This window comes from Balaenoptera borealis (genome assembly GCF_965194805.1).
Source record: "Balaenoptera borealis genome assembly, chromosome: 14".
NCBI classification, from domain to species: domain Eukaryota; kingdom Metazoa; phylum Chordata; class Mammalia; order Artiodactyla; family Balaenopteridae; genus Balaenoptera; species Balaenoptera borealis.
Genome location: NC_138875.1, coordinates 42,715,623 through 42,728,492, shown reverse-complemented (window position 1 = coordinate 42,728,492; position 12,870 = coordinate 42,715,623). Strand labels below are relative to the sequence as shown.

At 33.2% G+C, this 12,870-nt stretch overlaps 1 protein-coding gene across 10 annotated transcripts in view; it reads right to left on the bottom strand.

The window, feature by feature from the left end:
• Nucleotides 1-12,870, bottom strand: part of NOL4 (nucleolar protein 4) — a 410,102-nt gene that overhangs the window by 55,042 nt on the left and 342,190 nt on the right. For all 10 annotated transcript variants that reach the window (XM_082354304.1, XM_082354303.1, XM_082354305.1 and 7 more), the window contains one exon: nt 2,148-2,328. In XM_082354304.1, the coding sequence (XP_082210430.1) occupies nt 2,148-2,328 (181 nt within the window). The remainder of the gene's footprint in view (nt 1-2,147; nt 2,329-12,870) is intronic.

Below are 12,870 nucleotides of genomic sequence, written 5' to 3'. Positions count from 1 at the left end.
ACTCGGAGCATGTTTCTAGTATTGTAGAGGTAAGTAATTTTCTAGAGTATATACTCATTTGGTACTAATAATGCAATTCCCTCCCAAATATATTAGAAGCTCATCAAGCCTAATTCAAATTTTCAAATTGGTCTTTGTTTCCAGGCATTTTCAGTGGAAAAAGATAGGAAGTATGTTTTTCTTTTAAAACAAAACTACACTGAGCTCTCAATGATACTACCTATTCAAATACAAGATTATGGAGTTTTTGCTTAAACTTATTGATTTCACATCTGTATCTACTTTGCCCTCTGCTGAAAATCCCAGCTTTCGCTGACACCAACATAACTACAAATTTGCTTTAAACTATAATACACAGACAACAGTTGCAAAAGAATAATATCATTACTGAAAATAGTTTAAGGTTTTATCATAAGCTTTCACGCTGTGGTGTCAAATTATGCCTTTCGAGATCACTTAGAAAAGTTCCTATCTATGGGGCTGTGCCAACCACTCATTAAACAGATAAAGTTCATTTGCATAATCTTTCTTTCAATATTAGGGATTCTTAAAATCAGATTGTTTAATAATTATGTAAATACGCAAATTGTTTCAAAGTTAAATTTACAAAACAAAGTATGAAAACCAAGTATACTCAGAGAATTCTGGCTTGTATTCCTTTCTTCATACTGTTCCTCCCCCATTCCTCTCTCTACGTAAATTTTAAAAAATTATATGTATCCTTCTTTAATGAATGTTAGCATACTATAAGTACTTTTCACTATCTGGAGTATATAAAGATACCTTACTTTTTATAGCTTCATGTTATTCTCTTATTTGGATGCATTATAATTGAATCAACTAGCCATCTCTTGATGGACATTTTTATTGGTAACCCTTTTTTTGTGCATTTATAAATAACACTGTAACAAATAGCCTTCTGCATATGTCTTCTTGTATTTTTGCCAGTGTATCTTTGAGATAAACTGCTAACGAGATTCCTAAAGAGATTGCTAGGTCAAATGGTAAATGCATATTTAATTTTCCTAGATATTGTCAAGTTTACTTTAAATTTCTGTATTTCTACAAGCAATGCATGAGAGTACTCATTTCCTCCATAGCGTTGTCAAAGGAATATTCTGTAAATATTCAGACTTTTGTTAATCTGACAGAAGCTGCATTTCTCTTATTAGGAGTGGGTTTGAGTAGCTGTATTTAGGGGACATTTGCGTTGCTTTCTATGAGAACTGTGTGTTCATATTTCTAGCCTTATTTTTTAAATATGCAGTTTTGAGTATTTCTTTCTTTTTAGAAGAACTTCACGTATTGGCCTACTAACTCTTTGTAGTATAGGAAGCTAATAACTTTTTAGTTTATCACTTAATTTTTACTTCATTTTTTTTTGTCATGCAAAAGTTGTGTCTGTGTGTGTGCATGTGTCTAATTAAACTTATTTTTCCCTAGATTTTAAGTATAGTTTAGGAAAGCTTTTCCTACAACCCAGTTATAAAAAGTTCACCCATGTACTGTATTCCTAATATATGTATGGCTTTATATTACACATTTGGAATTTATTCTGGTATATAAGCTCAAGAAATTCCTAAAAATTTACCAAGCACGGGCCTGTACAAGCTGGTTCCAGTATACCACTCACTGCTGGTGGGACGCGCCACTGTCACTGACAAGCTGTTGGCTGGAGATCCATGGATTGTTTCTGTGTGTTGTTTCAGTTTGTATCTTCTTAGGTATAATGACTGTGTATGTTTCATCAAGTCAATAAAGTTCCTGGTGCCTCAAATTTTCCAAATTAAAAACCTCTTCGAACATTGAGAAAAGGTGTCATTATTTTTGACGAACAGTACATTACAGCTTCAAGGAAAGAATGTATAACTATTTGGTAAAAAAACGTGCTATTCTCTAGTTGAGATTTTTTGAATATAAAACAGCAATCATTCAGTTGCATAATAGTGCTGCTACTTTTAGAAACAGCAACTGAATAGGGAGATGTCCTTGTAGGGAGATGGACATTATGTGTTAAATGGTCTTGTTTTTCACAGATTGGCACTGACTACTGCTTATAACACTTCATTCAATTTTTTTTTTCTCAGGTTTAGGGAATTTAATAACCCCAAATGGACACAAAAACATAATATGTAATAAAGACTCACCACTACTAGAAGCATCGTTCAGATTTAGCAGTCCCCCTCCGAGCCCTCTGTAACTATGGTAACTGTAGGTCCCATTTCCGTTGATGTACAACACCTCCTGGGAGCCTGAAACAGCTGAGGTTGAGTAAGTGCCCTGGGCCGCCTCTGGTTTACACTGTTTGTCAGCTGGAGCAGATTCATCCTGCAATGACAATAGTATTTCATTATTTATCAAATCACTGTGCTATTTCACCTTGAACAGGACTATCTTATTGTTATCTACATGTCTGCATTGAACAAGAAGAAAAATATAGTCAACGTTAAGTCAGTACATATGCACATTTTCAACAACTTTGCTGAAAACTAAAAAAAGGAAAGCAAAGTAACAATGTGAGACAGATTGGAGATGGAACAATTTGCAATTTCCAACTGAATTTAAAATTACGTGAAGAGAGTTGTTCACAATAGCCAAGAGAAGGAAGTAACCTAAACGTCCATTGACAAATGAATAAATAAGGAAAATATGGTATATAAATACAATGCAATATTATTCAGGCTCAAGAAAAGAAGAAAATCCTGTCATCTCCTACAACATGGATGAACCTTGAGGACAATGCTAAGTGAAATTAGCCAATCACAAAAAGATAAATATTGCATAATTCCACTTATTTTCGATAAATTAGTCAAGCACATAGAATCAGAAAGTCGAATGGTGGTTGCAACGGTCTGGGGGAGGGGGAGGTGGGGAATTGTTTACTGTGTGATTCAGTCATGCAGGATCGGGGGAGTGGTTCGGGGGAGAGGGATCTGTTGCACAAAAATGTGCATGTGGTTGACAATATTGGAAATTGTTGGGAGGGTGAACTTTACATTAAAAAATTAAAAAAAAAATTTAAAAAGAACTAGTTAGGTTTAAAAAAATTACATGAAGAGAAATAACAATTTGCAAAAAAAAATTTGCAAAAATTGGCTTTCTTGAAATTCCTTTTTTTTTTTTTGTAGTTTGCTCTCTCATGTGCTCTCTCTCTCTCTTTTATTTTACGGCTATAGGAAAATTTATTGTGTGCTGATTCCACACCAGGCCCATTACATGCATCACAACAGCCTGACAAAGACTTGAGTAAACCCAGGCTTTTCAGCTTGTTTTTCTTTTCTTAAGTTGCACTAGTGTCTACAAACCATGCTTCCAAACTTCTAACCAATGAAAGTTGTATGGACACAAATTATAATTGGCAATAAATTGTATATATGTTCATAGCAAAGCAGATTGAATGAATTTCCCTTCAGCTGTGAGTTTATAAAGTCTAAAATATATACAACATATATGACTTGTCTACTGCATTCTTCATCATTTCTTCTTTTTTTAATACGAAGGAATTAGAAACAGATTTCTAATAAATTCTTAAGAGTGTTTTTCATAATCAGAAGTATTTTTCAGCTTATAAATTTAGAGTGCATGTTTAGGGAAACAAACTTTCAAATACATTTTTTTTTTTTTTTTTGTGGTATCAAGTACTGGAAAAAGAGGAAAAGTGGAATAAATTTGCTCTATGGACCCAGTAGTATTGCTATAGCCAGAGATATTCTAATCTTTCATGCAGTGAAAGCATTGCCATGTCTATAAGAACTATGAAGTTGTGACTTTGCTCTTGTTCTTCTGATCTTTTCAACTATAACTGACCTATTCAACTCTATTACACTCAGCTGTAGATCTTAGACGTGATTTATAAGCTTTTCATCTTTTCATTTCTAGGTAAGTAAGATTATGAAATAAACAGCAAAATTCCTCAATGTAAATTAAACTGAAAATAAGAATTTTCCTAGCATTGCCTTTAAAAAAAAACATGAGCGGATGTAAATTGGTATATGAACTAGAAAGTCTAATTGTAATTCCTTGCATTTAAACCTTAGAAATCCCTGTGAAGGTAAATTACTTTAGAATAACACTCTTTCCTGGGAGAAACTGCATTAAAGAAGGGACCCATACACAATCAGATTTTATTGGTATCACTGGCTTTACTATTTAGACTGGGAAAACAGGAAGTTCCAGATTTTTTTTTTTCTTAATACTGAAAGTTGCTCTTTGCTAAATACCCAACGGTGGTGGGTTTTAGACTGTGGTTCTCTACCAAAGAAGATAGGGGGCCTTCACCAAATTTACCATTTGTAATATGGACTTTTTCTAAAGATATAACAATATATATGTTTTGGGGTTTTTTTGTACTATGATGAAATTTTATATTACAAATAGTAAGGGAGCTTAAATACTCTAAGATATTGAAGATGATATTTCCAGGAATCTTTGGTTGCTGGAAGCCATAATAAGTAGGTCTAAGGTAAATAATTGTAATAATTACAGTGCTACTGTGAAAAATAACTATTAATAAAGCAACATTAGTGGTACAGAAACATAGCAACGATTTGAATTTTAGAATCTGTAACCAGCTGTCTTTTAAATGGCATGTTACAATGACCGGGTGAGTGGAAAATGGTCTAACCAATGATGATTACCCCTCATGCAGTATCCAAAAGTCTTTCACAAAGGTACAGTAAAATGGTCTCCCATCTATGAGTGCTCATCTCCTCCCTGCCTGGGGATAGATTAATATGTGTATTATTATATATATAATATATAATATATATATTATATTATATATATAAAATATATATATTATATATTATATATATAATATATATATAATATATATATATAATATAATATATATATATATTCTTCCATACTAGAATACAGACATATTTTATATATTTATTGCTTGTGAAATTAGCAAAGCTCATCAGAAGATTGATAGATGAATCTGTGATATTTACATGGGTGAATTTTTTTCACACATATAACTTCTATTTCCTATAAAGTAGTACATCTCAAACTACTCTCCATGGCTTCTGGGGAAATGCCTCAGAGTCTTCCTGAGACTATGGGACAAAGGCATAGAGATATGCTTTCATATTATGTCTTTCCTCTTTATCCAGACGAGCAGCTCTGTCTGCTGTCTTCTACACTCATAAAATCACTGCATCTAAAGCATTATGAAAAACCACTGGGCTGTGCAGTATTCTTTCTGTAGAGGCATGTAGCCATTGCAACTCTGAAAGAAGGCAAATTATTCAATACTTCAAAGCAATTTTGAGGTTCTTGAGAAGGGGCTAGCTTCAAACCCTCAAACAATTCTATCACTAGTGTAACTTCCCAGTTTCCTGATAGAAAACAACTTGGGCAGCATGATAAAATTTGAGTCTCTTGTTTGAGAAAATTCATGGCTATTATGATACATACCCAGTTTATTTTTCTGTGTTTGGAAAATGACAACAGAATATACCCACAGGAGAAGAGTTTCTTAATGATGAAGAAAAAGGGAGAAGGCATTGTCTCCACAATGTTTTCTCTCTGATTCTTTGTATGATAGAATTAATTTGTATTATTAAACGTGTTATTTTTTAAATGTGCCTCAGTCTTTTCATTATTAACTGTTATTCTAAACCACAGTAACTGCATTGAGCAGGCAGATAATTAATCCTATTAATAATCAAAACAGGCCTTGTAGGGAGTCATTTGTAGTCAAACACAGATTTGCACTATTAATGTTTTGGCAGTCCACTATATGTTGAGAAATACAATGTACGAAAATCCCAGTAATATCTGTGCTGCAGTGTATTTTTGGGAGAAGTTTAATAGGAAGTTAATTCATGTTTTTCTTGTGAATGATTACTATTATTGGTTTCAAAGAAAGCATAAAAAAATAAGTAAATGACATAAAAAATAAATATCCCCTGGAGTCACATTTTATCTCTGTAAGCAACGTTTAATAAACATTAGTTCCTAAAGTTCTCAAATTTGACAGCTTGCCCCCGAGGTTGCTATGAAGATTATTTTCAAAAGAGGATAATATTAATACGCTACAAGACTGCATATCTAGGCAATGAAATATATTTTATTCATCAAAAACTAGAAAAAATCCTATCCCAGATTTTATTAGACATATTTCAAATTTTCTTCAAAAAAATTCCATTAAAAAAGATAGCATCGATATGATGGAATGACCATCAGCATTGCACTAGATAATACAGAGTTGTTTTGATTCAGATTTCTTTGATTAAAAATATATAACAGATGAAAGAAACAGTTATGGTGACTTTTATAATTAGGCTTTGGCCTTATCAATAGATATTTCCTTTATGTATATAAGTATGCATCTCAAATTTAGGAAAAAATTGGGCTTAGAATAGGATGGGGGATTACTTACAGATGGATGGCAAGATTGGAATGATTTAGAAGAGTAGGCATTGTCTACTCATTAGCCTCTCATCCACACACTATTCGGGAAGATTGGTTTGTACTCCTTTGTACTCTATCCGTAGAAACTGGAAAGGACAAATTTGAGTTTGCTGAACCTGATCTGGTACTTGGACCATACGGATTGAATTCCTAACTTACTTCAGCTGCCTAAGGAATCCTTTACTCAGGTACCTTACATAGACATGTTTTTCAAAATTAAATCTGACTGGTTCCACTCAACTTTTTGACAATAGGTTTCAAAAAAAACATTGCTTTTATATCTCCCAAGAATTCCACTTTTTCTTAGCTTTTATATTCTCTACAATCTGTTAAATATGCTGTATCTTTTCATTAACTTTTCTCTGCCTATAAAGATTATCAGAAAATTCCAGTAAAATTTTCTGCTTGATTCAATAATCCAGATACCTTTCTTCTGTTTGCCTTTTACCTTACATTGTTATAGCAATTGGAGTTTGCAAGGCATTTTTGCATCAGTATGGAATTAGATTTTTAGTTCATCACTGAGATGGTCAGGGTACCAGTGATGCACCTTTTTAAGGTAAAAAGAAAAACTTGCATAGACCTCAAACAAGCTTATCACTGCAAAATATTAAACACGTGGATAATTCAGGCATCAATTTGCCTGAACTTTTTATTGTTACTAGACTTCTCCTATCTTTACATGTTCTTTGTAGTCTGTCTATAGAAGCATTTTTACTTTAAATTACTGCTCTAAATGTTCTCTTTGCCCTTTAAGCATGGATGAAGGGAGGGAGTGCAATTTATTTCACATATAAACTGCTGGAAAACATCTCTACCTTCTTCTTCCACTTGATAGCAAGTGTTCCAGAACTAAGCACATGTGGCTAAGAGTTTCCAGGGAAATTCATAAAAGATCTGAGAGAACCAGAGCTCTAATTTAAACTGCTTTCCTGCTAAGAAAAAAAAAAAAAAACAGTCTGCACTAGAAGTAAATGTGATTATTACTTGGGATGAGGAGAAGTGATTTATGATGCTATCAAAACACACACACAAACACTCACACATATAACACTCAGGGAGTAGCTTCTTTCATATGGTTAAGAGCACCCATACAGTCTCCACTTGTTGGCCACACAAATGATTAAGATGCCAACACAGAAGACTGTTCTTTGCAAAGACGCTCCCAAACTCACTGAGAAAGATAATAAGGGAAGACATGTTTTGACTAAATCTAAGTAGCCTAATAATAAGATCTGAAATAACAGAGTAAACAGATTTGGTTTCCGACTTAAGAAACCAAAATCATAGCAGGATAGCTTTCACCTAGAGTTTTATCAGTGTTCCCAGAATAGGTTATGTTAACAAACTCTCTTTGTAACAATATTTACACACACACACACAGTGACATGATTTTATAAACAATAAATGCTTGCGAACTATTGACTTAAAGAAAAATACAAAATAAATACAGTCCTCAACCTGATATGTAAGGATACATGGCTGGCAAGAAGTAACCCAGTAGCTTTCAAAGCCATCTACTCTAAAATTCTTCCTGATGGCCATAAAGTTTTGTTAGTAAAAACAAAAGCTGAGACTTAGCACTCTTAAATTACAATCTTAAATGTAACACTACGCTATTTAGTTATTGACCAAAAAAAATCAAATTTAAAAAACAGATGTCTTTTTTTCTATAGGTTTCTAACACTTAATTTTGAGTTCCATTGTTAATATGACCAAAATGAAAATTTAAAAATAATGTTCCTTTGAGGTCCTAAAATCTGATTGCAGATATAATTTTTTTGGTCATCGGTTTCATATGTGTAGCATAATATTTTTCACCTCAGAAAAATCAGTTTTGACAAAGCAGTACCAAATCGGTATTTTTCACATTAAATTGTAATAAATTTTATGAATAAAAAAGATTTTCTTCTAATCATAGTATCTTTGTTTCTCCTGAGTTCTCATCTTTTAGTTATTTTTTTAAAACTACATTTAAAACAACTCAAAACATCTTTGACAAAAATCCCTTTATTTGCAGTTGGGCTCTTTTGATTAAAAAAAAAAAAAACAACTTCCTTAAATCATTTTTTCCTTAATCCCCTTTAATACAATATTCCCTTTTGGTAAGATAGTTGCAATACTCTACCTGGTGATTCTATGGCAGACATGGTTTCTGATATTACCTATATAACTGTTACTCTCAAATTCTCATTTCCAGTTTCTGCCTTCCCTCTGAGGTTCATGCCTGCATTTCCTGTTATTCAGTTATGCCCATTTAACACTTTGAAATTAAATTTCTCTTTCCTCCAGACACCCCTTGCAAAAAATTTTAATTAAAAATCAAAACAACACCTGTTCTATTACCAATGTTTCTTGTTCTAGTTACTGCATCATGCCAAGATTTTTTTCTTCTCTTATACAGGCTTCCCTCAGTCAAAAAATAACCAAGCCCTCTCAGCTCCATCTTGGAAATGACCCTTATTGGCATGCATCTGAGAAACACTCATTGCTAATACATAATCCAGAGTACCATAATCCCTCATTTGGGCTATCGTGATAACCCCCTGACCAGTGTTTGCCCCTTCACATCTTGTCCACATCTTCTCAAATGTATCTTTTAAAAATCACTTATGTTGATTTCTCTTTAAAAGTTCCCAAGATTTCTTGTTTCCTAGAGAACAAAACCCAAAGATCCTGGCATCCAAACCCCTTCAGAGTTTGAGAACAATCTTTCCAGCCTCATCTTCTGTCACTTCCTCTCTTGCACTCTATACTCTGGTCATAGCTTAAACTGAAAAAATAAATCTTACCAGTGTAATATTCTGAGTCACCTAAATTGCCGCATATGTGCACTGACATACAGAAAGTTTCTCATCTATAATTATTTTATGTGTCATAGCATCTGATGATGGTTTGTCATCTAAATTTTAATCTTTTTTCCAAAATTTTCACATATGTATCTAACGATGAATAACAAACTAAAATTTGCTTAAAAGTTTTTTAGTACTTTTTAGAAAACTTTTGTGTGAAATCAAAAAGTGTTATGTAGGTACAGCAGACTTACGTTAGCCCTTCATCAAAAGTAAGGAGGCAAAAGGATGGTATTTTCCTTATAATCTAAATTCCAGATTAACAACTATTCTCCCTAACTCTCTAATCTATCCCCCAGACACCCTCAAACAAAAGAAGTAGGACCTATTTATTTGAAATTATTGTATCTCTTCTACTGTATACAATTATCTTTATGAAAAAAATGCAAGGAAAGAAAATAGAAAGTAAAAGATGTCATAGAAAGAGAACAAAGACTTCAATTGTATATATAAATTAGTTCTCAGATTGCTAGAGATCAAAGACCTTGAACCAAACATCCTACTGAAGATGAGGTCTAAAAAAAACACCAACACAATTATTCTAACAATTAGAAATTTCTCCAAAGCAAGATTCTAAACACTATAGCTATGTTAGAATCTTTAGCTATAAAAATATTACAGCTGAAATCAAATCCAGAACAAATAAGTATTACAGTTGTAATAAAAATTCAGAACAAATATTTTTAGCAATTAAACTTTGAGAAGCACAACAGAGATCAATAATATATATATATATTTTTAGAGCAGTTAACCGTTAGTAACTACATAAGAATCCTATTAACATGGTGATGTCAGAAGATTAAGGCTAATACCTGCATAATGGCCAACTAGCGTATGATGTTGGGCAGCCTGGAGAGGTGCATTATTTTAGCAACAATGTGATCAAATTTGATACATAAAGCAGAGTTTTAAAGGGATTTAATAAGTTTCTGCTAGTTAATTTTAGTCTGATAAAAAGATTATATTTTTTATTTTATTTTGTCCACATATAATAACATGTATATATATTATTGTTTAATGCTAAAATAATCTCATAAGTTTTAGCACTGTTTTTGACTGTAACATTTTTGCTCAGATCAAATAAAATTAACACATGCCACTTCAGAAGATAAATTAAGAGAAACAAACTTTCTTTTCATTTCTGTGAATATCAGTTTTCCCAAAGTACAAGATCAGGCTACAATTTATGTTAAAACTATGGTTGAATACGTTGTCACAAATGGCTACATAAACCGACAAAACTCAGGCCAAGTACTTTAAAAGTGACCTCTCAGATACGATTTATTTATCCCCAATGTCAGTTACCCAAAATCTTCTAGGTATGATTCTGGAAGTCTTTACTACCGGCTTAAGAAACTTAGGCTCAACTGGGAAAAAGAGCTTTGAAAAATACAATGAAAGTTTTTTAAAAAAAACTTGGCCATGGCAGACAATTTTCATCTTTTCCTATTTCTTTTTGAGTAAGTAGAAAAACTTGACTAATGATGCTATTTCAACAGGATGTTGGGAGGTAATCATAGGTGGTTTCAAAATTAGAAACAGGTGTGCCAGCATGGTTGAATGAGCAGAACAAAGAACAATCCCTTCCGAATGTCACTCTACATAATAGATTCCTTCACGGCTACTTTTAATGAACATTATGAGCAGTCAGATAATAAACATAATTCCATCTGAATTATATATCTTGAAGGAGCCATATAATTGAGATCTTAATTCCTACACACGTTGAAATAAAAGCTTACAGGTTATTATAATTTAATTTAAACTGGGTGTAAAAATTACCCATCCATTTTGATACTTCAAGTATATTCATTATGAAATAGTCAAACTAAGGTAATTAGAAAAGCCATCAAAATGGTGATGCCTGAATCACAGAGTGATAATGCTTTTATATTTATGTGAAAATAAATTTCAAAGGGAACGTGTACGAAACAACATGAAATGATCTAAAAATAATCTAGTGATGAATTTAAAACGCATCACTTAAGTCTGACTACATGTTGGTGTTATATGTACACATAAGTAAAATATGTTTTTTGTTAACTTTCCTCTCCTTAATAATACTGCTTCTGATTTACCATGGATAGTGTTATACGTATATAATGTTCTGATTTACCATGTTGACTGTGGGTGGAGGGTATCTAGTAAGAAGAGAAATATCGTTGTTGACATATTTCTTCAAATATCAGATATAAAGTTTATAATTTTATTTCCATCTACAATGAAAAACTAATTATTCAAGAAGTCAGTAATTTTTAGGAGTTCTATACTCGAACTTCTCAAACATACACACAAGTAAACCCATTAGTGTTCTTGAACATACTTGTATTTGAAGAGTAGTGGTAATATCTTCCTTAAGATATTGGATTACTTTACCCTACTCCATAATAAATTTTGGTAGAAACAGTATAACTCAGCTTCTTTTTCCCTTCCATTTTTATTCTCCTGGAGTCTGCTAATTTCCCTGCAAGATTTCATCCTGTTTATGACTTCATCTACCTCTTTACACCAAAGACCTCTAAATCTAAATCTGTAATTAAGACCTTTTCCCAGGTCTGCATTTTCAAATACCTACTGCACATAACTAACTGCATGCCCCACAAGTGCATCCCACTGAGTATGTATGTCAAAATTATACACTTTATCTTCTCCGACTCTTAATTCTCCAGCCATAATTTGCTCTGCCTTCTGAATTCTTGATTTCGATGAATGACACCTTCATCTATCTCTGTAGTCTCCTGAGACAGAGATTTGTGCCATATTCAACAGGCCCCTTTTTTATTATCTCATATGTACAATCCAGGACAAAATCTTATACAGCCATTTTATTTCTTAGTGAATTATTTAAACAATGTTCTATTGAATCCCTTCTATTTACTGGGCTACACATTCAGCAAAGTAGTGGAGATAGATCCTCAGATCCCTGCCCTCAAGGGACCTATAGAGGTATGAGGCAGGGGAGAGACTAGACAAGAAGAAGAAATAAAAAATATAAGTTATAATACTAAGTTCAATAGTGGTAACCATTAAAAATGAAATAAAATAGAGTTATGTAAAAGAATGATTGGAGATAGGTGTTCCAGAGGTGTCTTTCTGAGAAAAATGCATATGCCAATCAGCCAAGAAATGGAATGATAAAGAAGAGGCAGTCATGTGAAGATACAGGGGAAGAGGGTGTGTGTGTGTGTGTGTGTGTGTGTGTGTGTGAACATTGCACTGATATCCACTCTACACTTGATATGAAACATTCCTCGTATCCAAAGATCTCTATGATCCCTGGGGTTTGGTTAAATTAGGTAAACATCATATAGCTTAGACTAGAATTTGCCTTACAACAAGAAATTGTAACAACACATGCTTTTGCTGGTACACTGAATATTCTCAATTTTCCCCTCTAGATGCACTCTCTAACACTGCTTCCTGGGTGTATAACCACCGTGAACTTAACAGCTGGGCTCACCTGCTCTCTGGCTGCTAGGGTTTCATCAACAGGAAGCCCTGACAGGACTTTAGAGAGGAGAGCAGGGGGTATTTATCCCCCAGTACCCTTTCCTGCCGTGCCATGGTCTGGGAGCTGCTGTGCTCCTGGATCCTATAA